This window comes from Colobus angolensis, unplaced genomic scaffold, assembly GCF_000951035.1.
Source record: "Colobus angolensis palliatus isolate OR3802 unplaced genomic scaffold, Cang.pa_1.0 Scaffold163, whole genome shotgun sequence".
NCBI lineage: Eukaryota > Metazoa > Chordata > Mammalia > Primates > Cercopithecidae > Colobus > Colobus angolensis.
Genome location: NW_012114744.1, coordinates 5854184 through 5880186, shown reverse-complemented (window position 1 = coordinate 5880186; position 26003 = coordinate 5854184). Strand labels below are relative to the sequence as shown.

Genomic DNA, 26003 nt, shown 5'->3' with positions numbered 1-26003 from the left:
CTTGCGATTCAGCAAGAACCAACAGCAATAAGAGGTAAAGTGTAAGACTTCCCTACACTTTCTAATAGTAGTGCTCAAATATTACTAATTTGCATGAGAAGAAGAAAAATGGATTTTCATTCTCTGTGTAGTTTTTAAAAGATTAGGCTTTGACGGAAACATTTCTTACTTTGGTCTAACATATATTGTTTTAAACACAGTTAAGACGACACTAAAATAAATGTTTAAATCAATGTTCTTATCACAGAAAACTTTTTGTTACCGGTTCCCAATACTTATTTTTAGAGATTATTAGCAGGAACACCAGAAATGTATGGCTGCATAACGAAGCACTTCCAATCATCCATCATCCAAATAATACTGATACTCAATTTAAAATCATGAAATCATCAATCACTAAACACCTGGACTGAAAAGTACAGGTGGTCAAAAATTTTAGTCACTAGACTGGTATATTTCAGATTTCTGGTTCTTCTCAATGTGAAACTCTACTATAGTTTTCAATATCACCATAACACAGTACCACGACTGGGATGTTCCAGTTAAATGAGTTCCCCTTTTGATGATTGTTTACCATAAAATTAGCTAGGGAGAGGATGTCCCCTAGAGAAGTCTGTGATACCCGTGTGGAGAGAGACTGTTTTTTGATATGTATGTCTCTCTAAGTTAATGTGTCAATTACGCATCTTTAGAAATACAAAACTTTACTAGTCACGCTGTTAAGATGTAGTAACAAGAGTTGATCTATCCAACGTAGTGGATACTACCCACATAGAACCATTTAAATTAAGATAAGTAATATTAAGCAATATTACAATTTCAATTCCCCAGTCAGCCTAGCCATATTCCAGATATTGAATAGCCACATGTGTTTAGTGGCTACTGTACTGAACTGAACAAATGTAGACCATTTCCATCATCACAGAAAGTTCTACTGGACAATGCTAAACTAAATTTTCAGGCAGTAACACAGTTTGAAAGAGTACTCATTTAAAAATGCAAAGTTAATATTATTTATAATGACTTTTACTCAACAGAACAAACATAAAATCCAAAAAAGTTATCCAAAATATTTCAATTGGAGCACAAGAGGCTTGAAAATTCATGACAAATCATAGCCATTTGTGAACAGAAGTGCATTTAACAGAAGTTAAATGTAACAAAAGTTTACATGAGTAGAAATGTTTAAAACTGAAGTTTCTGAAAAATAATAATGATGCAGAGAAATTATTTTTAAATAATCTAAAACTAAAACTGCCATTCCATTTAGCAATCCCACTACTGGGTATCTCCTCAAAGGAAAAACAGGTCATTGTATCAGCAAGATATCTGCACTCTTGTGTTAATTGTGGCACTGTTCACCATAACAAAGATATGAAATCAACCTAAGTGTTCATTGATGGATCACAAACAGAAAATGTGGTCTAGGTACACAATGAAATACTGTTCAGCCATAAAAAGAATGAAATGATGTCTTCTGCAACAACACAGATGTAAGTGGAGGTCATTATTTTGAATAAAACAACTCAAACACAGAAAGACAAATACCAATGTTCTCACTTATAAGTAGGAACTAAGTAATGTGTACATGTGAACATAGAGAGTGGCATGATAGACATTAGAGATGTCTATCTCATTGGATAGACATTTGGACAGACAGACATTTGGAAGAGCTGGGGGGAGTGAATGATAACAAATTATTTAATAGATACAATGTACATGATACAGGTAATGGATGCATATGAATGCCCGGATTTCATCGCTACCCAATATATCCATGTAACAAAATCACACTTGTACCTATTAAATTACACAAATAAACAATAAAAAAAAACTGATTTAAAGCAATATCATAAAATATGTCAAATTAAAGCTTTCAACTAATAAAAAGAGCTGTGTTATCATGCCTCCTTTTCATGTGAAAACTACAATTCTTAAAAAAACTGCTTAAAAATTATTAGAAAATAATTGCTAAATGGATAAGAAGCATAGTGTTTTCAGCATTCTAATTGTTTATTCCTCGATTTTTAAATTGATACCTTAATTACAGGTCTGGCTGTGGTTTATTCTACCCTAGCCAACAGATCCAATGACTATTTCAAATGTTTGATGCTTCCTTTCTCTAAATATTGGAAAATTGCTTCTCTTAGCCACTATGTATAATACAGTATTGCATTTAAAGTGATCTGTCCAATTGCTGTAATGAGTACCACTCAGAGAATGAGAATGACTATAAAGAATTCATTCTTAGACCATTTTACTATGAACTAAAAAGGCTCTCTTAAGCAAACAATTACCATTTCCATATGATCATACTATTGGCACATACTGAATTCTGGTTTATAAAAATGTAATATAATGTGAAACTAATTATTAGAGCTAAGTCTTTCTCAGGAGAATTAATTGAAATAGAAAATTCATTTTTAAGAGATTAAATTGAAACAGGTATTTCCTCTCTCTATGGTCCTAGGAATTAAACTTAATGAGATCCAATACTTAGAAACTTTGTGAAAATTTGTAGGACAAATGTCACAATTAGAAGTATAACCTCAAACACTCCAGTTGGAAAAGCATGATACGTAAAACATAGCTTTCCAAAGTTGGAAGAAATGTCAACCCGAAATACAACACTTAAAATTTTTACATATCATACATAACTGAAATCCTGACCCTGCCAAAAGGAGACTGAATGACTATATATAAGTTTTCCAGCAGTAGAAAGAGATATGCCAAACTCTTCAATGTGTGAAAAACACATTTAAATATGTAATGCTATACATTAGAAAGTGTTCAAATTTTTGTAGATTATACTTGAGTATTCAGTGTTTACCTCAAATATTCCCATGAACCTTTGTTGTGGGACTCCAGTCCAGTTGTTTATGAATTCTTCCTTGGGAAAGAATTAATAGTCACTCTGAATTTTTGGAATGTCCTAACCCAAGATGGTAAGACTGTAGATAAAGGGGTGTTTAACAGCAGGGATTCTGGGGTCAGACTGACTGCATTTGAATCTCAGCTTCACCTACACTTGCACCTCCAGTTTGCATTATCTCATCTGCAAAATAGTGAGAAAAATTTCACTTAATTCATAAAGTTTCTGCAAGGCATAAATTAGAGGATCCAGGTAAAAATCTTAGTACGAGTACTAGTAAATTAACACATAATAACTGGTATTTGTATATTATGGCTAAAAATATTCTCCTTGTCTCTTTGATCTGCCATTCCCTCCATCTGGAATATTCTTCCCACTCTTTATTCCCATTCCTCTTGATAGCTCATATTCATCCTCAAATGCTTCATTCAGAACCTACCATTAGCAAGTCTTTTGTGAAACTCCTCACGAGATTAGGTGTCCCTCCCCAAGCACCATAATCTCCTGACATAAGTTTTATTACCTTACTCTTTGCACTGTAATGTAGAATGTGTGTGTGTGTGTGTGTGTGTGTGTGTGTGTGTGTGTCTACTCCATGACATGTTTTTTTCACGGCAGAAAATATGCCTCATTAATCTTGTATCATTAACACTTAGAAAGAACATGGCCCAGTGTAGGCACTCAAATATTTGCTGAATAAATGAAAGAAGAGATCTTGATATTTTCTAATAACTACTGAAACAGAACAATAATCTTGCAGTCAAAGCTGAACTAAACTGATGTTTTATTGAATTTGCTTCCCTGGCATCAATATGAATTCTTACTGCTACATATTGAAAAATCATTATCTACAAGTCAAGATAATTCCCCTTTATAAATAAAATACTGTGTATTTTCATCAAAACCAACATAAAACTCAGCAAAAGAATGTATTCAATGCCCAGAGTATCAGAACAAATTAAGTTAGATACACGTCCTGATCTTCAAGAATTTCTAACATAGGCGAGAGTACAAGACAAAGATACATTGCAAATGTATTTTATTGGCATACACACACATGTATGTCTATATACGTGTGCATGTATATAGATGTGTATGTACGTATATGTGTGTATGTACATATCTTTATATAGATAGATGAAAGAAACATAAACAAAGTAAACATACAATAAGAGGTATAAGTGTTTGGCTAGTAAGATTATTTTTCTTCAAATCTATGTCACATTAACGATTTTTTAAAAAATTCTTTCATTATAGGAATGGTTTTTAATCGAGTCCTAATTAATGTTCAGTACACTCTGAAACCATTCTAAGGTGCTTGCTATAATCTATACGTATGTTCTCTCTAAACTTTCAGTTAGATAAAAATGTCTTTATAAATCTGTAAACGTATTTCATAATCATAACTTTTTATATTATATGGCACTAATAATCAGATCTAGTGATTTTATAAATGAGAGATAATATAATAAATATAATTAATTATAGGAGAAAAATGATTACAGTTGCTAAAAACAGTGTTTATATTTTAACAAGAGTAAGCTGACATGAATTTCACACTCGATAAATATATTCATTATTGCTGACATGACCAATAAGCAAGCCAGATAATAGCCTACAACTGTTTGTATTCAATATAAACTTAATTTCTAAAGTAGTAACATAATCTGCCCTTTCTGCTATAATGAATGTATATTTTAACCAGTCATGTATTATTTCAATGATGCTTGGATAACTTCAAACATCCAAAACATCTTAGAGGATTATTTCCTTCTCTACTTAGATGAAATAAGCAAGCCTCCATGATCTACCCACCTTTTCATTAAATTATTTTAGAACGGTTGTGTTGAGAATTGCTTTTTTATGTTGAGGGACTTCAATTAGAAATTTTAAACTTTGCAAATCACAAACGAATGCATTAGTAGTGTATTATGGTAGTCTCTAAATATATACTTCAAGAGCAGAGAATTTGGTTTTGTCATTGCTGGTTGTAACATACTTTGAACCAAGACTTTTAAAACAGCATTTCTACATCTAGACTCACAGTTGACATTACAACTACTAATTATTTGACAAATATAAATAATTGCTGACCCTATGTGCTTCTACAGATAATGCACATGTTTGGGAGACAGAACTAACATCAATCATTTCTGAGTCACATTTTTTAACTGTAAAATAAAGTAACACTTATGTTGTAGATTAACACATAATCAAACATACACTGTATATGTTAAGCAGAGCTGAGAATGGTGCAGACTCAGGGTAATTACTCATTGAGAGCTTCTGTGATAACAATGATAATAATGATGATTGCATTTCATCTCTTCAAATGACTTTGGTCAAACGAAAAGAAACAGGAAAGCCATATGTGTCTGACCCTTTTCCTCTATCCATCCCAGTTGTCTTAATAGGCTTATTATTGATGAGCCTCATGGAAAGTGAAGGGAAAAATCATCAGAAAGCTGAATTATCCTCAGCCTCTGGTCAAGCAGAACCAGAACAGCACATGGGTGCCAGAAAAATTCAATTAGAATTTGTTATAGAGTCTTCCTTCTCTTCTCCTTCCTTTCTGGATTTTAAATGTCTGGTTGCACTAGGCAAATGCTTTCAGGTACAATGATCTGGACAAACACTTCCACTAATGAAGAGTCTCCTTTATAGCTTTTCCAGAAGAATATTGTCTATTGTGTATTCTGTTTAATTTTTGTAATCCAATTAATTAGACTAATGGAGACATTTGAGCCATGTAGCTGGGTAAGACACAAACAATACATTTTTATTAGTTCACAGAATGAAATTTAACAAGAATTTCTTAAAAATATGGTAGAGCTTATTCTCAACTATGAATCAACAGTATAAAGAAAGGAAAGGTTTTATAGCATTTCAAATAAAAGTAAAAGACCTGATATTTTACCACATGACCCATACAAGTCAATGCACTTAGAATCCACTCAGAGACACAGAGTTGGTGTCATGGTAGGTCATGATTCCAATGTACTCTCTTCCAGTCAGATCAGCTTCAGAGGACTTGAAATTAAGGCAATAAGGAAGGAGGTCAAGAAATCACATTATACAGTAAAAGTTTGAATGACTTAGGGAGGGTAATCCCAGCAAAAAAAGCCTAAGGAGGAACATAATAGTTTTCTCCAAGTATCACCCTGTAAAGGATGTGAAAATGAAAACATTTTCAGTTTAACCTCTTAATACCTAATTTGAATAAATGGGTAATGTAGAAGGTGTACATTTCAGCTCAATTTTTTATCAAGTTTTTAAAAATTGAGCTGTGTTGTAAAGCAATGGGTTGCCTTAAAATTCCAATTACACAGAGTATTTGAAAAGTTCATAGAAGGCCATGTAAGTGTAGAAAATACCATGGAAAGAGAAACTTTAAATGGGTAGAAGATTGAACAGGGAAAAGTTTTCTCCAAGGAAACTTTTAATTTCAAGATCCTGTGATTCTCTGCATAAAAAGAACTACCCACTTGAAGAATCTCACTTAAAAGTCTATATCTGTGAAACATGTCACTAAATCTAGGTAAGTGTGATAGAATATGATGGCTTACCACTAAGGTGAAAGAAAAGGTATTTGGATAATATTGCAGATGAATTAATATCAATTAGGACAAAGACAGCATGGACACTTAAAAAAATAAAAAGTAATATTCAAATTATTGCTTTCTTGTCAGAGAAGTGTGCCAAAATACAAATAGAACATTTACAGGGGTTAAATATTCATTTACTATACTTTGATATAATTATCTACAAAATGACAGATTTATATTAAAAAATATATAATATTATCAATAGTAATATTGCATTATTTATCATTTTATGTTGCACACTATTTAAACTACAACAGAGATGGGGCATCTTAAACTATCTGGGAAAAATACTGATTATGTTTTAGCAAAGAAATAAGAGACAGAAAAACAACAGGTATAGAAAGAAGCTGAAAATTTAGTTTCCATTTATCCTGGACATTTTCTAGGACAGGTTTAAAAGAAGGAAAGGAGGATTTGGCAGAAGGAAAATCAGGTTCAAATGTCATTGCAATTTCTATGTTCCATGAGCTCTAATTTGCTACAACAATTGATGGTTGACTTTTATTCTATTCAACTCAAGGAAACAACTGGTCATTTCAGAGCCTTAAACAGGACCTCACAAATTTTCTATCATAAAAACATAAATATATTTTTTAACTGCATCCAGGCTCTGTAGAATCAGCCAATGTGAAGAGTCAGGATTTAAAGTCACAGGTCTTTGGTTCAAAATCCCAGATCCGTACATAACTTAATCCCTTATACTTATGTATTTCTTCGTAGTGTCATGTATATTGCAAAGCACATAGAAATAGTCAGCACACTGCATTAACTGAAATCTGGATTCTGTGTTTACCTGCTACGCTTTGTATATGACTGTGCATTTGTTGTTCTGTGTTTCTGGACATCATATTTGTTTGTTTCTGCTAAACAATTGTGTTCAAGTGGTTAAATTCTATTCAACACCTAATATACACCAATTTTTCAGATTATTAATAAATAATAAGCTTAATGATGGCAAAAGACAGTTACAGAGTACAGTACTACAGATGTAAAGTAATGCCATGTCAAATATCACAGATAACTTGGGGGCTCAAGTGTTAAGAGCATAAAACAAAGTTCAAATACCATCTAATGCAATCTGTTCCATCTTCCTGCTAAAATTATATTTCTACCTTCATAAATGAATCAAATTTCTATGCATACAGAAAGATTTTTTTCATTTTTATTTCATGTATTTCACCAGTATTTATTGAGCACTTATGATGGGAAAATCATATAGATAAAAATACAAATACCAGAGCAAATATAATTTATAAATGGATTATTTGTGCTACAATGATTAATTTCAAATCCATTCATAGCTGAATTTATTAAGATTCAAAAAGTGACAACTGATTTCACATTCTTGTTCAGTCAATATTCAAAAGATATTTGAGTGCCAAAAAAATCTACTTACTGTGCCCAGAATACACTCTTCATTTTTCTGCCCCTGAGATTTTGCTTATGTCAGGTAAGAAAATTTTCTTCTATCCCTAACCTATGGATAACAGCAGTAATTGGTCATGGCTACCATTACTGGTGACCCTGTGTATGCCTGAGAATTCTTCTCATTAGCCACATCAGGAAGCATCCAAATTTTAATAAAGTTGTCAGACAAGAAAAAAAGCATATATATATATATATGTATGTATATATATATATGCATATATACACAAAGCATATATATTATATATATATTTCCATATACGTGTAGCTCTAAATGTACAGGATATTGAGTAATATGCCTACTAGACAACATTCTATGTTTAATCATTTTCCATTGGATTTGGAAATATTCTCCATATAGCTATTGCTTCTGCTGATTGTCCAGAAAAGCCAAGGGTATAATATTTTCTGATGACATAAAGCTGGGAATTATTATTTGAAATTCATAAGAGTGGTCTAGGATAGATACATGTAGCTATGAGCCAACAGCATAGAGATGAGAAAAATAGCACAGAAATTTAGGGGATTTCTTTCAACGGTAAAAGAGCATAAATAAGTATTTGGAAAAGAATTTTGCAGAGGAATGAATCAGCATATCAAAAAGGTCTCAAAATTCTAAGTTTATTTCAAGCATAATTATTTTAATGTATATTGACCTGAAGACTTTGCTTCTATGGGAATTTTATTTCTGTATGTAGGTAGTTGTATGTCGGAGGATATGTGGTTGAAGAAGTGGCTAGAAAGGGTTATGAGTGATACAAATTTCTAAAATTGAATGGACCTTTAAACTCTACAGTAAAGATTTAAAAAAATCTTTATTCAGCATCTATGATTGGCAAAGCAATGTTCTAGGCATTGTTAAAAAAATCTGTGGGGGAGATTTTAACTAAAGTGTGAAGTTCTTTGAAGACAGAATTTTGTCAGCACGTATATTGAGGCACCTTAAAACGCGACAAGGCCCTAGACAGAGCATTATAAAATTATGAACTATTTATTTTCTTATTTGGTGCCTAGGGATACTACAAATAAGCAAAAATACAATGTGAGCTTCAAAACAACTTATTAAAATTAAATTGTATGTGTATTGCTTCAGTGAAACAGTTTCCTCTAAATCAACTAAAGTAAAGGTGAACAAGAATCAGAGATCCAATCAAAAAAGATGTTGGATGAAAAGCTGGAAGCCATTTTGTTTTTAATATTCCAAATTAAAAATGCAGGACGATGCTTCCAAGCATGGTGTGTGCAGTACTTGGCTGACGTTTATGTCTGACCTAAGTGAAGAAGCTAAAGAATAGCTGCTGTTCTTGGCAAGCCCACTGATCATTTCTGCAGGACAGTAGGAGGACATGTTTATTTTGTGACTCAAGGCTCAAATCTTTGGTAGAAGTGTAAGGTAACTTTAACTGGGATACCTGATAAGGGACATGAGATTAAGTACATAGATTTTTCTTTAATTTTCTCTGATATCCTCCCAGAAATACTTCATATTTCAAAACTCAGACTTGCTTCTCAGGCCATTTTCTATTGTTGTTTGTTCTTGGTTCCTTTTTAGTTTAACTAAAGGTGTTTACTTGATTTTTTTGGTTAGCCCTGGCTGTTTAAACGTAAACAAATTTTTACTGGAGTGGCCTTAATTTTATGAGAGTTCCATTTTATTGAGTATTTTGCTTATTTTTATTTAGCTCTCTTGCCAGTGAAGATTGAAATGTGGCAAATAAGGGGGGCAGTAAGTGGACAGCATGAAAACATAACACAGCTTACATACAAGGGATGGTGCCTGCTACAGAATAGGATTCTTTGTCCCATTGTAAGAATCAAATCATCTCCTTACCCCTCCTTACTTTCTCTCTCTTTACCTTTCTTTCTCCTAGTGTCTCTCTCTCTCTCTCTCTCTCTCTCTCTCTCTTCCCTCCCACCCCTGCCTTCCTCTCTTCCTCCATATATACTCTTTTAAGGAACAGAGGCCTTACAAGTGGTTTATAAGACTCTTCTCTATTTATCTGACTCGGGATAAACCTGTATCATCTAACTAACCTCATTTCAAGTGAAGATTTCAAACCTGTCACATCAGGCCTCCTGATCTTAACTAAGTGACATTTAGCTTTGCATGAAGTTATGATTATCAGGACTTCTATGATCATATCGTAACTTTTGACTACAGGTTTCATCTTTTTACCAAACCTGATGTTCAAAAATCCTGTAACCACAACTAATTAGACAGCATCCTCCAATACAGGAAGTGAATTTCAATTTCTGGCTATATTAATCTTCAGTCAGCCTTTTGTAAGACAGTTCTCATTATACCTGGACCTCATGAGAAAAAGATTATTATATATTTCATATATCTATCAAGAAAGAACATGAAATCATTTTGGACAAGCTAACATCCATGAAAAGCCAATTAAACATCTCAACATCAAATCAGCCATTCAGTGGATTTTTACATAAAACGTCCCTTAAGCTCAATTATAATCTAAGAATCCACCAGTAATTTGTTTTCTATCTTTAGGTCCTGCACATTTGAAATCCCTTACATGTGATTAAAAATTATCTTCTTTGGAAAGTAAATCCTTTCAAATCAACTTCTGTGTATATAAAAGAAAGTAAAAGGAGAAAAAAACATACCCAAAGAATATTCTAGTTTCATGAGATTTAGAGTGTCTTCATACTTTGTGTTGTCTTATTTTTCACAAGCTCCTCCTTTGTTCAGAGGCTTTTATCGAATTTCATTTTCTTTACTTTTATTACGAGCAATTGGTCCATTATCTTGTGCCTCCACTAAGGAAAGCTCAGCCTACCTATCCTTGACAATGTTAGAAAATCAGTAGCTTTGGCCGGGCGCGGTGGCTCAAGCCTGTAATCCCAGCACTTTGGGAGGCCGAGGTGGGCGGATCACAAGGTCAGGAGATCGAGACCACGGTGAAACCCCGTCTCTACTAAAAATACAAAAAACTAGCCGGGCGCGGTGGCGGGCGCCTGTAGTCCCAGCTACTCAGGAGGCTGAGCCAGGAGAATGGCGTGAACCCGGGAGGCGGAGCTTGCAGTGAGCCGAGATCGTGCCACTGCACTCCAGCCTGGGCGACAGAGCAAGACTCCGTCTAAAAAAAAAAAAAAGAAAATCAGTAGCTTTAAAAGTTCACAATCCTAAATTCCCAAAAGGAAGCAACTGTATTTTCCTTAGTCCAGTTGGTCTCCTAAACACCGACTAATGGTTGTTATCTCTGAAACCTTATACCTTAGCACATGATAAGATATGGCTTTTGCAAAAAAGCATTGGTTTTATACCTTTATTCAAGACTTCTGATTTTCTATCTATAATATCTAATAAACAAAACTGAAAACAAGCACTTTAGCTACTAGATCATAGTTGTAAATGTTTTGTTGTTGGGACAGAGTTTCACTGTCACCCAGGTTGGAGTGCAGGCGTGCAATCTTGGCTCAATGCAACCTCTGCCTCCCAGGTTCAAGTGATTCTCCTACTTCAGTCTCCCAAGTATCTGGGATTACAGGTGCACTCCACCATGCTTGTGTATTTTCAGTAGAGACAGGATTTCACTATGCTGGCCAGGCTGGTCTTGAACTCCCGATCTCAAGTGATCCACCCACCTCTTAAAGTGGTGGTATTTTAGGTGTGAGCCACCACGTCCAGCCTTAAATGGTTTGTTTTTACTGATACTGAAACTTCCAGCTCAAGTCAAAACAGGATGATGTTAGAAATAGGCTGAGAGGGCATTCTTCAGTGGTTCTTATATTTGATGTGAGAATTGAAAATGCTGACATCATGGTTTCCACCTCCAAAGACTATTTAAATTGTTTTAGGTGAACTCCCAGAATATTCACTTTTAATAAGTATTCCAGGTAATCCTAATCCTGGTGATCCTCAGTATATATTAAGAAACATCACTCTAGATTTACTAAACTCTATATATGAATCTCACAATCATCTGAGAGTTATGTATTTTGATAATTATGTATATTTCTTATGAAAACACCTTTATATGTATATAATATTATCACTTTGCTTTATAAAAATTTGTATACGGTATAGCCAAATCAAAAATATTTCTAAATATTTTGTGAAACTACTGGTGCAGACACATTTCATTATGTTATTAAATAACCTGCTTATAATGATTTTGCCCCAAATTTCTATTAGATAGTATTCTCTAAAAAACTCTTCATGAAATAAGATACTTTCTTTTCTTAAATAGCTATGAAACATATAATACTACACTTCCTGCTTTTCTTTGTCTGCCAGGAATTTCAAAGCTGATTTTATGCTCAGCAATGTTTTATCTAATGTAATTTTTATTCTCCATCTTTTTCCGTCACCTTTAATACTTGATGCTTGCTTAATCATCTCTGTTTATTTGACAGTAAACTGTTCCAACTCCTCCTTGAAAATGCACAGAGTAAAAAAGTAATGCAGGAATGACTAAGTATATAATTTCAAAACAAGTCTGTTAGGGTCATAAGATTTTTATAATTTGGTAACCCAAAGTCATTAAATGTTGGATTTCGAACCTAAAAATATGTTTTGTATGGTGACTCAAAATTCCAGTTTCTAAATAGGAAATTTCTTTTGATTTATGGTGTGTCATCAATCAATAACTCTTCAGTAATTATTTCCTGCCTAATTGTCTACTGGTGTGATACACTAGAGACTTATTCTAATGCAAGGCAAATATGTAGTATATTTAATACTGTTATATAGTCAATAGTAATAATATAATAGCAATCCCTCATATAGCACCTATTTCTAATGTTCTTGTGCAAAGTGAAATTTAAAATGGCTTTTCCTATCTCCCACATCCCCAGATCTTCTTAAAGATATTATCATCAATAGGTTATATCTTCCCAGAAAAATAAGACTGAGCATATAGCTATATATCAACATATGCATCAGTATATAATATTGACACATCTGTACATTTTTGTATTGATGTATATGTGTGTGCTTCCCAAAATGCATATTTGAGTACACATTACACATTCACACATATTTTAGTAATATTAAAACAATATGTTCAGATCCAAAAATTGTTAAATAGTGTGGAAAATAAAAAGGAAACAAAAGTAAAAGGAATGCGAACAGTCTATAAAGTGATTTCTTAATTTATTCATAGTTTTTGCTTAATATAGTGTATTTCAGAATATATTGCCAACATTTGCTACTTGATTGAAAAAAATCCTCCCTTTAATTTTTTTAAAATGAAAAAACTTACCTTTCACTTAGATAACTATGAATGTATTTGGACTCTTTCCATAAAAATAATAAAGTTCTCTGCAAAATTGATAGGCACTTTACTCTAGGACCATGCCAACCCTGAATAAAGTGAATAAAGTGTCCTATTTCCATAAGGAAGAGTCGCGAGCCATTTTCTAAACTACATTCTTTTTCTTCGTAATAGGATATTTATTGTGCTATCTTCTGAGATTTTACATCTAATTAATACAATTTTAAATCCAAAAGCAGAAATTCTATATTAAAAAAGTAATAGCAGAAAACAGATCAACATGTATACTTCTAAGTTAATTATGTTTTTCAAAACAACTTCCCTTTATTGCAAACATTAAAAAAATGCAAGGCAATCTATAAAAGATTAGAAAAATATTCATTTGAATTTCCATAATTAAGAATTTACTGAAATGGAAGTAATTTCTTTTTGACATCTATTCTTATATCCTGTTTCACAGTGATGTATCCTCTTGTGAATGTCTATGAGATGTTTTGAAATCAGTGCATTTTTTTCTAACTATAGTAATGTTCTAATAAAATAGACAATATGAACAAAAAGACTGTTAATTGTATATTTAGATACAATAAAGCATCTGAAAACCAATTGACTATCAACATCAATTGTCATACCTAATTTCACAAGAATAAGTAAACTAGTCTTGTGAGATATTTTCAGGTTTGATGTTTTCCGTATTCTTGGCTACGATATGTTCAGCCTTGAATTTAAACAAATAGCTGAAGATAATAAAATATTCTGCATTGTGAAAATATAAATAACAGTGTTACTACCAGAGCAAATATTTTCAGGTTGAAAAAATAAAAGGAATCCAACGACAAATCATTGAGTTGAATAAAATGCAAGTTATAACTGCTACACTTTATTTCTCAGCTCAAAAATGTCACAGTAAAAGTAATACCAGTGGAACAATATTCTTAATTTCCTGTTATGTATTACATGAATTTGTTTATCTTTGTTACTAATTCAGTCTCTCACTAGATTAAAAATTACAAATAAAAATACAAAGTCATCATCAGATTTTTAATGATAACACGGGGAAACTTTCAGACCTGCACATACACTGCTTGGTGATACTGCTCTGTTACGTTTTAAATTTTTTTTTTTTTTTTTTGAGATAAAGAGTCTCGCTCTGTAGCCCAGGCTGGAGTGCAGTGGCGCAATCTCCACCTCGGCTCACTGCAAGCTCCGCCTCCCGGGCTCACGCCATTCTCCTGCCTCAGCCTCCTGAGTAGCTGGGACTACAGGCGCCCGCCACCGCGCCCGGCTAATTTTTTTTTTGTATTTTTAGTAGAGACGGGGTTTCACCATGGTCTCGATCTCCTGACCTCGTGATCCGCCTGCCTCGGCCTCCCAAAGTGCTGGGATTACAAGCGTGAGCCACCGCGCCCGGCCAATATATTGTTTAATGGTGGGGACAGGCATAAAGTAGAGAAAGAAATATAATGGGGGAACCCTCCAGTGTATTGTGCTGTAAAAAACACTGGACTTCAAATGATCTTCCAGAAATCTAGCTTAGATTCTTCAACTAACTAGACCCTATAATTTTATATAAATTTCTGACTTCTCTCTACCTTAGTTTCTTCAAGTATAAAATAAGAAGTTTCTACAAAATGATTTCTAACAAGCCTAGCAAGTCAAAATTCCATGACTCTAATACTTTTAGACTAAAGCAAAAAATTAAGCATTAGGAAGAGTCTGCAGGGCACATTCCTTTCTGATTCAATATTGTGCCTAATGTGCATTAGTAGGTTGATATAATTTAAGAAGAATACAAAAACAGCTAATTTGGTACAATCTAGACATATTCTCATAAGTTTGAATGTGCTATCTAAAACAATATGGAGAAGAATTTCATTTTTCCAAAGTACACTAAGATAGTATAGGTTTAGACAGCCTTAATTTCTACAGCATGATGAAAGGAAATCAGCGAATGGTTGGAATGTGTGTGTGTGTGTGTGTGTGTGTGTGTGTATGTATACATGTGTGACAGCCCCCATGAATCCTAGCTTCCTTATCAGGAAATAGGCCTTTGGAAAGAACTTCTGGGTAAGATGCAGAATTACCTAGAGGGCAAATGTCTTCATGGAAACAGCATGCCAAAGTGAGATGCCACACTGAATTCCTCTAAATTCAAAAACTACTTTCACAATTTATCTGGAAAGCATATGCTTTTTTTTGCATTTTTATGATGTTAATTCAATTTTTGTTTCTCCAAACCCAAGTATTTCCAATTATCCATTCATGGTTATAGTTTATTCTTCAGCATGGTGATTCTTATCAAAGCTTTGCTTCTGCAAGTTTTCATTACACATCTGCTATAAACATGGTCTCAATTTAATTCATGTTGAAAAATACATATCCTATGGAAATTTTCACAGATTTTAAGACATGTAAGCCATTTTGTCTTTCAGGCTTATAAAACTAACAAAACACCCAGAGAAGATATATATGTATCTACTGCAAAGTGACAAAAAAGGAATAAAAATCCTTTAAATAGAATTCAAAATGTATGCAATATTCTTGAACACTAATATTAGAATTGACAACTGTAAGTATGCAAATGTATATTCAAAAGAAATAATTATCTGTATCAGTTCCCAAATAATTCCATATCCATTGAGCATTAGCCTTGTCTTTTCAGCTAAAATATGGAATTCAGTTTTCATTTGAACTAGATTTGTGTTATTAGTAACAATTAAATTATGTATTAGAAAATACCCATTCTTTAGATAATCTCCTGAATAATTGGATATAAATTTTAAGCTAAGTTGAACATGACAAACTAATGAAGGATGAAAATTTATTCATGGTAAATAAGTTAACTTTAATTTGACAATTTAAAAATGTTTTAATTGTTTTAGAGCATGTGCTCCTTTTAATACAGAAATCATATCCTACCCCTACCATGCTCACAACTTTCTAATGGCTCCCCTTTTCATCTTAAATGAAATCAGAATTCTTTACTATGGTCTATCATATTCTACATAGTCTAGTCCTAACTACTTTACAGATTCCATTTGCTACTAAGCCCCTTACTCCCTTTGCTTCTATTACAGGGACATTAGATGGAACTGATGAAACTTCATCCCACCTTGAAGTCTTTGTACTCCTTTTCTGTCTTCCTCTAACTCTCTTCATCCAGATAGTCAGAAAGTCATTTTATCACTTCAATCAGCCATTGGCTTAAATTCCAACCCCTTGGAAAAGTCTTGTTTGTCCCCTATGCAAAATAGCAGGCTTGTTACCCGGATGTATTTTGTTCATAGCACTCATCTCTATGTAGCATTATATAATACATTTACTTTTTTATTTCTGACTTTTCCATTATTTTAGTTTTAAATCATTCTTAAGTTGAGAAAGTTGACCTTTTGGTTACTGCTGTGGTCAATGACAGGTAGCAAGTGATCAATAAAGGTCTGTTATGTTGAATTGAATTCTGTAAGCCACAGTTTGATTCCCTGAGAGTGTATGTTACTGGTATTATTTTGGTTTTCCGAGAGCACTATTACTGATATTGTTAAAAGTGAAGAAAATGAAGAAGATGGAAGAATTAGGTCCACATAAAAGCAAAAAAGACAAGACCTTTTACTTTTAGAACAAAATCTTCCCATTCTATTTGACATTATCTCAACTGTCATCCTACTCTTTCAATGTTATTTTTTCTCATTATTAACCTCTAGTAACTCATTCCCTACTCCCCCCACACTTTTTATGATTTAGATCATTACATAACAGACTTGTCAAAATTCCCAAGGCAAAGTGGATTGCATTATGCTAGAATATATACTTACATTTATTTATCTTTACATTTTGTAATCTGATTTTTAATTCCTTAGAATGTTAACTTCTTCCTCATGGTGATTACATTGAACTTTTCCAGACAGAAATTGCATCTATCTCCTATGCCATTTACAGCCAATATTTCCCTATTTTAAACAATTCTATTTTATGCATAAATGAGAAAATCTAGATGAAAAAAAAGTTCCAGCTTGTGTTACTAGGTAAGAGAGAACACCTTTCTAGTGATGAAGTGTCATCAAAATATCTGTTGACCCATGGGCTTTTTAAGCTACTCATATTTAAATAAGGAAATGGGCTTTCAAGGGAAGGCGGTATATTTCTATGTTCATTCACTTACATCATGAAGCATCTCCATACGCCTCCCAGAGGCATCTGCAATTTACCTGGACTTCACTAGAAATCAAACTGATGAAGAAAATGGCAATTGGCAGCCATTAATTCTAACCTTTGCAGAGTAGTTAGTTATGGATGAAAAAGTTGAGGTCTCACAGCCCTTCCCAGTCAAAAAGAGAAAAATTAAAAGGGTAGATTTAGTAGATGAGAGGATAAAATGTTCAAATAACAAATGTAAATACTTTTAACATTGAACAAAGCAAAATAATTTGGCTTAGAGTAGCAGATTATTGCTAATGTTGAGATGGCACTGCTCCATGGCTAAGGAGCTCTCCATGGCGTACAAGTGCCATCTCACACCATAATCAGCAACACACTAACATAGATATTTTCCTACATTTAAGCACCAAACTAGGTAATACCTCCCCAGAAGGTATATGCTCAAACCTCAAAAGCCTTTCAATTTAGTTAGAAAATCAAGAGGTAAAACCATAAATTATATATAAAAATGGCATTTACTAATATCAAGCACAATTCCAACTATAAATGACGTAGGCTTGCTTAGGGGGCTGAAAAGCCTTCATGGAGAAAATGTAAAGGCTGCCTCTCAAAGGAGAAAACTAAAGGGCAAAACATTCAAAGAGCAGTGCAAATATGCACAGAAATGGTGTTTCACCCTGGGTTGTTTTTGTTTTTTTTTTTTTCTTTTCAGTATCAGACGCTATCCCACATCATCAAATCTAGCTGCAGAAGCTAGTGGGAGAGCAATGCTTATACATACATATGTACATAAATACATACATACATGTATGTGTGTATCCTTGCTCAGAAAACAATATAAAACATATGGAGAGTAGAAGGGAGGAAATGGAATGAATTCATTACCACAACTTTAAAGGAAAAAATATACTTCCTTTTCAGTGAATGTTCTTTTCACCATTTGTGTTCTTTCAATGAAAGAGAAGTTATATTGCACATTTTTAATGACTCATAGGCCAACTCTTTTAGGAAATTAGGGCAAAATAACTGAATTCCTTTGTTTTCCATCAGGCCAGGCAAAAGATTCACCGTTGAGTAGTTTGCCCCCAAATGGCCTGAAAGTTCACTGGATGAGAATACAAGTTTGTGTTATATCAGATGGGAACCATCATGATAAACCCCAGTGCTGTATGAATAAATGCAGAGCCAGCAGTGATATTGAGGAATGTGGAGTGAGTCACATCAATAGAACTAAGAGAGAAATGTACCACATTAATGGAATAAATAATAAATGTATTCCTTCCCTTATCCCTGTATAATCAGCAGCAGTCCCCAGACAATTATTGTAACACATTTCTAGATAATGTTTTAGGGTCTTCAGAAGAAAATGAGTATAAAAGTAAAATTTCAAAATATATTGCTGCTTTCTAATTATGTAACTATGGACAAGCCACACAATTCTTAAATGTACAAAATTATAAATTTTAAATAAATTATAGGTCACTTTTCTTCTACCAGGAATGTAGAGATCAGGTAATAAGAAATTTGAACTTTAGTGACTCACTTTCAAAGATGAGTATAAGTGAGAGGAATGTTCAGAAGTAAGTGATGTGAATATAAAAATAAAATAAGATGGTTTATCAGTAGTCTAAAGGAAAATTAAAAATAAAAAAGAATAGCATAACAGACCCACTGAAAATTAGAAAATAGCATTTTCTCTAGGGGACTATGTTGAAACAACACATATTAGCCCTTTTGTGAAATACCTCTGTCTGGCAACCGAGTAAATGCTAAAGTACTAGAGGCTGGATTAACATACATATTTTAAAATTCCACATCAAATAATTGTCTGTAATTCAAGTGATGGCTAAAACAAAATGAAGACATGTAAGATTTGGTTACTTGTAATGCTAAAAGAGGAATACATAACACATTTCTCTACATTTCTTTAAAAGTTCATTTTCAATTTCCATCAACTAACATATTCTATAAAGAACTTTACACAAATATGTCATAGTATGTCAAAATAAAAATACATGTTACTCATACTATGGCTCTTCACCAGAAAAACAAATTTTGGTACTTCCTACCTTTTAAAGAGTTTTATATTAATGCATTAGCAATATTTATGTATAGATGTTGGCACAAGGGAAGATAATTTCACCCATTTCAGTAAAAACTTTAAGTCTCTACATAAATGATTCTGCAAGATATACTCCCAACATTACCCAAAGGTATATAATCAGAATAGTGAAAGGCATCAGGAGAGTAGTATTTAAAAGTTTATCCTTCTCTTTAATAATATATTATAACATTATCGTATATCATAGATATGATCATATATATGCATATGATAAATTATTTCAAAGTATGCCATTCTAAAAAAGGAACTTCCCTGATACATTGCTATGAAAATTTAAGTGAAAACTTTTCTACTTTTTTGTTGTTCCTTAAAATAGTAATTCACCAAACACACAAAGAAATATGGCAATTACGCTAAGTTTTCTGGCAGCAAAGATGTAACACCACCGTATTTGTTTTAGATAATTATATGATATAAATTAAATTTTTACTTTCCCAAATTTGTTCTGAAATCAGAATATAATTTATATCATTAAAATAAAATTTCTCTCTAAACACAAATTTTACAGAAATGCCATGTAGCAACTTTCCCATACTGAAAACTTTGATGAAAACAATTTTGCTTCAAAATTAAAGTAATATGGATCACAAAATGACACTTCTAAAATTCTTAAGTTTTATATTATGAGTAATATGATCCCTTTTTTTAAAGAAATTGTCTAAATGGGTAATAATCAAGACCAAGAATGCAAATATTTATATTACTTAACATAATAATAACCCTTCAATTATTTAATGTGCCACCTGGTACCACCTCTAATTTCCAGATCATATGTATGAGGTACAATGGTAAACTGAGGCTTGACACTGTTTAGTACATTTTTACAAAATAATTTTTGATTATTGGTGAACACTTAGAAATTTCCTAAGTTTAGCAAGATTTGAATACTACCATCTAAATGAAAAATAACAACTGGATGTTATTTTTCAAACGACTTTAGGACAAAAGAGGAGTTCCAGGCTCTTTTTCTACTAAGGCAGTTAATGGCAGTAACTAGAGTTTACATTATGGAAAGGGGAGGTGGGTGGATAAAAGGGTGATTCAGGGACCTGTGAAATATGCTCAGGAAGAACGTATGAAATGGAGGAACAAATCTACCTGAATACTCAATCTAAAACTTAAAAAAAATTCTGACATTATTTTTTCATTTTTTTTTTTTAAACTGTGCTTTCTATGTTTCCTATTCTAGTAGGAAATGAAGTAGCCTGAAAACTATTTTTAAAGTGTTCATTTTTCTGATAGATTAACTAATGATTTATACAGTAAGCATAGTCAAGTTATAGCCTAATGATATACTTGATATTTCAAGGGGCAAAAAAAATGGTTATACAAATACACCTTGGTTCTAAGATAGACACACTCAGTTCTTCAGATCATAAAACCAACTGAATATTGTCTAAAATAGTCTAGAAGCCACAGATGATTCTGCCAGTCCTGAATGACAAAGCTCTTGATTATTTATTCTCACATAGATAATGTTCATATAAGCTGGAACTTTCGATAACCTCTGTTTATAATCATATTTTCACTTTTATTATAATTAATTGATGAACATTTAGCTCCATTAAAATATTTAATAGCCACATAAAAAGAGCTCAGATAATACAATGGAAAACTCTTGATAATCATTCAGACATAGTTGGATACTGGCTCCAACTATTATTTCCCAGAAAGTTTACGCCTTCTACTTCATCCTCTAAGTACAGAACTACAGCCTAAACAATAAAGTTAGGCAATGGCTTTTATAGAATATCTTGTATTATTAAATAACTCTGTTGAGTCACAAAGATGGTACCAAAATGGCAGTGCTTATAAGAATCTATTTCTTCAGGGTACAATACATAATAAATATATTTTGATGAGAAATTAAAAACATTTTCCTATGAAATTCTGTTATAAAGCATATGATTTGTCAAGTGTCCATATATGTTCTCATTTTGATTACATCGACGTTTCCACATCTTAAAAGTATGACTGCTCTATTCCATCAGGATCATTAATTAGCTTAATTTCCTGAAAATTAAAATGTTCAACTTCAGTGAAGCTAAGTCTTTAAAGTAACTTCCACTTAGCTTCCAAGTTCTAAGAAAGTGTGTGTATTCAATACTTCTAATCCACTTACTTACCTATGGAACATGTGAACTAAATCCCCTGCATAGATTTTACTCTGCCATTATAATTCAATTTCTTAAATATTTTCAAAAATAGGTGCTTTTAAGTATTTTATTTACATAATAAAAAATTGTCACTAATGTTTAATGTTGCCTCATTTTTTTTCCTGAAAACAAAAATAAGCTTCAAAATAAAATAAAAATTGGAAAGTCATTTCCAGAAACAAGTTTTAAAACAATGCTAACTTCTCAAGTCTATTACAGAACTATTAGCTATACAAAATTAGAATTCTCATCAACATTCTTTTTATACCTATATTCAATCATATAGACACTATATAGCATTAAAATGACTCAGTGATACCTCAAGAAACACAGCCATATATAAGAAATGTTTAAAGTGTATTTCATTTTAATAGTTTTCCCTTCCTATTAAAACCGAATCTTCTTTTTTATTCAGTTGTGCTTCTAATTTGATGTCATGATAGTGATTTGTACTACCCATTTGTCCTTAATAAGGATATCCTGCTACAAAATGACAAAACAACAAAAACAAACCTCTTTGATAAAGAATAAGCACCTACACTGCGAAGGCATTCTGCATCATCCTTATCTTATAAACTGTCACAAACTTACAAACAAGAATAAAAGGAAATACAAGAAGTAGAACATGGATTTTCACTAATTCATTTTTTTAAATGTACCAGTAGGTCTTTAAAAAAAAATGAGACTAAATAAAAATCATAAATCATTGTATTTTTCTTTACCACAATTTCTTGTTTAACCTAGCCTAAAATTCTTCATATATAAAATATTCCATTAGTTGGCCTTATAACATGAGAAATTCTGTACAACACAATATGTCTAATAAAATTAAGTCGACTTTAACCACAGTGTCATTTAAAGAAGCCAATTAAATTATCCAGAAACACAAAGCTTAAAGAGTAGCCTTGGGAATAACTTTTTTTCTTACAGCCATTACCAAATCCTCACTGAACTGATTACCTATGCAAGAATAGTAGCATAACGCTGAAGAAAAGGCACTAACATCACTCCCTAGCTTATCTAAGAACTCATAAAAGTAAAAGGATCTAACCATTTTATTTTATTAGATTCTCTAATACGTAAAATGTTGCCACTCTTCTGTGGTTTGACTAACATTCTTAATCATTTGCCTCCTTTCCTTTTTTCTACTACCTAAAAAAACTTAATTCTAGCCCTAAAAGTCTATTAAAAACAACATGAATTCAGAAAATTGTCCCTTTGGTTAAAGAACTTCATTATACCCCCAAAAAAGAATGCACAAAAAAATTCTAAAAGGAAATTAGGATCCCAAATTTTATAATACAGCCAGCCTTGGTGACCATCCATCTTACCAGATACTGCTCTATCTTCTATGTGTATTTAATGGGTGTGGGCCCATTGCCTGATGGGATCTGTAGATTCTAAAAAAAAAATGTGTGGATGACAGTCTTTTGCTTCTTTTTTTGAAACTATGAACCTAGAGTTTGAAATATGTTGCAAATTTAATTCCACTGCATATTGTAGAGTTGATCAGTTTCAGTTTTGATATTCTAAAACACTGAATAACCTATCAACCATAATTAAAGTGTATACATATAAATACATATGCATATATATTATAAAATACTTTGATAATTACATCTACAATCTATGTTTTATGATGTAAAATAAGAATTATGGTTCTTAGAGGAAAAATGCACACCATAAGTATCTATTCATATGAAAATAATAGTTCAAGTATACCTGGAAACTTTTTATTTAAATGCATTGAACCACTTTCTGGAAATTTCAATATACATTGTATATATTTGTCTTTATTAGTGCATAGATTTTGTTTTTCACTGTCATAATATTTTTATATATTAATATAAATATTGTTACTATTTCATATATTCAGGAATTCTAAAATTTCTTTGTATCTTTATCACTTTCAGGCATCAATGCTCAACATTTGCCAGCAATGCCTTAATACTTGAACCTGTGTATTATACCCATTTTACAGATCAAAAGAGTTTTGCCAAACCATTTAGATAATGCTTTCCTAAACTCAGGAAAGAAACCAAATGATTTCCCCGGAAATATCATGTAACCTTAATGGGTCCACAATCGCCTCACCCATACCCAACCTCCATCCCATTTCTCATTATGGCACCTACCCTAGTGTTGTCATGGTGACGATGGTATACCAGAATGCTGCAGGGATGCTGGTGAACTTGCTGGCCGAAGACCCCTTCTCTGCGTAGAACATAACTGTAGCGAAGATGATGATAGCCATGGTGAGCGAGAAAAGCAAGAAGCCCAATTCTGAGGCACAACTCTTCAGTGTGTACCCCAGGATGCGCAGGCCTTGAGAGTGGCGGGAAAATTTAAAGATCCTGAACACCCGGAAGACTCGGAGCGTGACAAAGGCTCCGCTCACGTCCTCATTGTCTGTCATCACCAGTCCAATGTAATAAGGTAGGATGGCCACTACGTCGATGATACTCATGACACTACGCACAAAACGGTAACGACTAGGCGCTGCAGCCAGGCGAAGCAAATACTCAACTGTGAAGATCATGACGCAGGCAGTGTCCAAGCAGAAGAAGGCCACCGCATACCGCTCTCCACAGGGCAGTTCTTTAATGTGACCTGGGCTTGATCCGCAGGGCACTGTTTCCACCACATTCGCAATGACAGAGACGGCAATGAAAAATCCCGTGACATAGTAGAACACCAGGGCCATCGTGCTGGTGTGGGGGTTCTCGAAGGCCCGCCAGACCCTCTGCCTTGCAGTCATAGTGGGCAAGGCGCTCTCTCCAGTGGTGTCGGTATCCGCGTCGTCCTGCAGGCGCTCGGCGTTCTCCCGCCTGCGATCCTTGTACTCCTCATAACAGCAGTCGCCGATGATTTCCGGGATGAGCCCAAAGAAGGCCAGTTCTTCATCGTAAGCAGAGATGCACTCGTGGCGAGGATAGTGGAGCTTCCCAGTACGGTAGAAATTCAGGATGTGGCGGAAGATGTCTGGGTCACGGTCAAAGAAATACTGCTGAGTCTCTGGGTGGTAGAAAAAGTCCCTCTCAGAACTGCCCAGTAGAGTGTCTGGGTAACGTTCCAGGGTGTCCTGCCACGTCTGGAAGCGGGTTCCACTCACATTCAGCACAATGAGAGCATCTTGGGTCCTTTTCCTCTCCTGCCTCGGGGGAGCCGGCATAGGCCCCGAGGCCACAGGCATCCACCCGATGGCCGCTGCCCTTGCAAAAGGCAGCCACGCTGCTACCCCCGCCGCCATGGCTCCTTGAAATGGAAGGAAGGGTGACGAGGCGTCTACAATGGGTCAACCGAAGCAGCCCCAACTCACCCACTTCCTCCAGTCAAGCAAAGTACTAGTGAGAAACGTGATCCAGAGGTGTCACTCTTATTCCAAGATAGGGCTTCTGGTAAAGTCACAGTTCTCAGAAGGGCAAGTTTCCCTTCAAGACAGGTGTTTGGAGTAATGACAACAAAATACAACGTCCTAACAATCACCCCCAACAGAACCTAGTCAAACCTCTTCCAGCAGGTGGGCCAGGCCACCCTCTGGCACAAATAAGCACACAGGTGCAGCCGTTTCTTCAAACAGGTGTCTTTGATTTCTCCCCTGGCACAGTCTGGATAATATGGGGTCAGTATGTGGAGTGTAGGATAGAGAAGATGAACGAGAGTCACCCAATAGAATTATTTCGACGAATTAGGGAATCCTTCCACCTACCCTTCTCACTCTTTCAAACCTTCCTTTCCAAGTAGCCCTTCCCGCCAAAGGAGTCTCAACAAGGCGACCTGTTGTTGTAGCTCACGAGATACGGTCACAGCCGCTGCCCCACGTCTCTCTTTGGGGGTCCAGCTGCTGCTGCCTCTACTCCTCGGGCGGTATTTGCAGAGATGGAGGTGATGTGCAGTGGGTACGGTGGGGGGCGTTAATACAGATCCTCCTCCCCCACGTCTACAAACACCCTCTGTGTCTGCCAAAAGCGTTCGCCCAGTCGCCCCTTCACTCTCTTTTCAAGTTCAGCTCAGGTGCAGTGTGACAGTTACAGAGCCCAGGAGCTGGCAGCCGCCGCCGCCGTGGCGGCAGCAGCATCTGCTTCCGCGCAGAACGCGCCGCACCCGCAGTACATACCTGGCCAAGCGCGCGCCGGGGCTGAGTTGCATAGAGACTTTCTCCTCGCCGTGCACCCGGAAAGGGAAGAGGAGAGAAAGCAGCTCGCGAGCAGCCGAATCCGATGCGCCGAGGGAGCATAAATAAAGCTCAAGCGAGCTCTTCTCCCCCTTCCCCCATCCCTCCGTTCCTCCCTCCTCTTCACCTTCCAAAAGCCAGGCGCAGGCGAGCAGAGCAGCAGCAACAAGTTCAAAAGGTGCGGGGGAGGCGAGAACGGAGGGGACTCGCTCCTGCCAACTTACTGCGGGGCCACTGTCGCGGGGACCTGGCCAGCG

At 34.5% G+C, this 26003-nt stretch overlaps 1 protein-coding gene and 1 long non-coding RNA gene across 2 annotated transcripts in view; both read right to left on the bottom strand.

Annotated features, from left to right (window-relative positions):
* The window catches only part of KCND2 (potassium channel, voltage gated Shal related subfamily D, member 2), a 484810-nt gene extending 459024 nt beyond the window's left edge, over positions 1-25786 (bottom strand). Inside the window, exon 1 of the mRNA XM_011937384.1 lies at positions 23708-25786. Coding sequence (XP_011792774.1) covers positions 23708-24822 — 1115 coding nt within the window. The 5' untranslated portion in view covers positions 24823-25786. The remainder of the gene's footprint in view (positions 1-23707) is intronic.
* LOC105508526 lies at positions 24959-25813 on the bottom strand. Its single transcript, XR_001001288.1, has one exon. It is a non-coding gene; the product is annotated as an uncharacterized LOC105508526 (long non-coding RNA).
* Between the last annotated feature and the right edge of the window lie 190 nt (positions 25814-26003).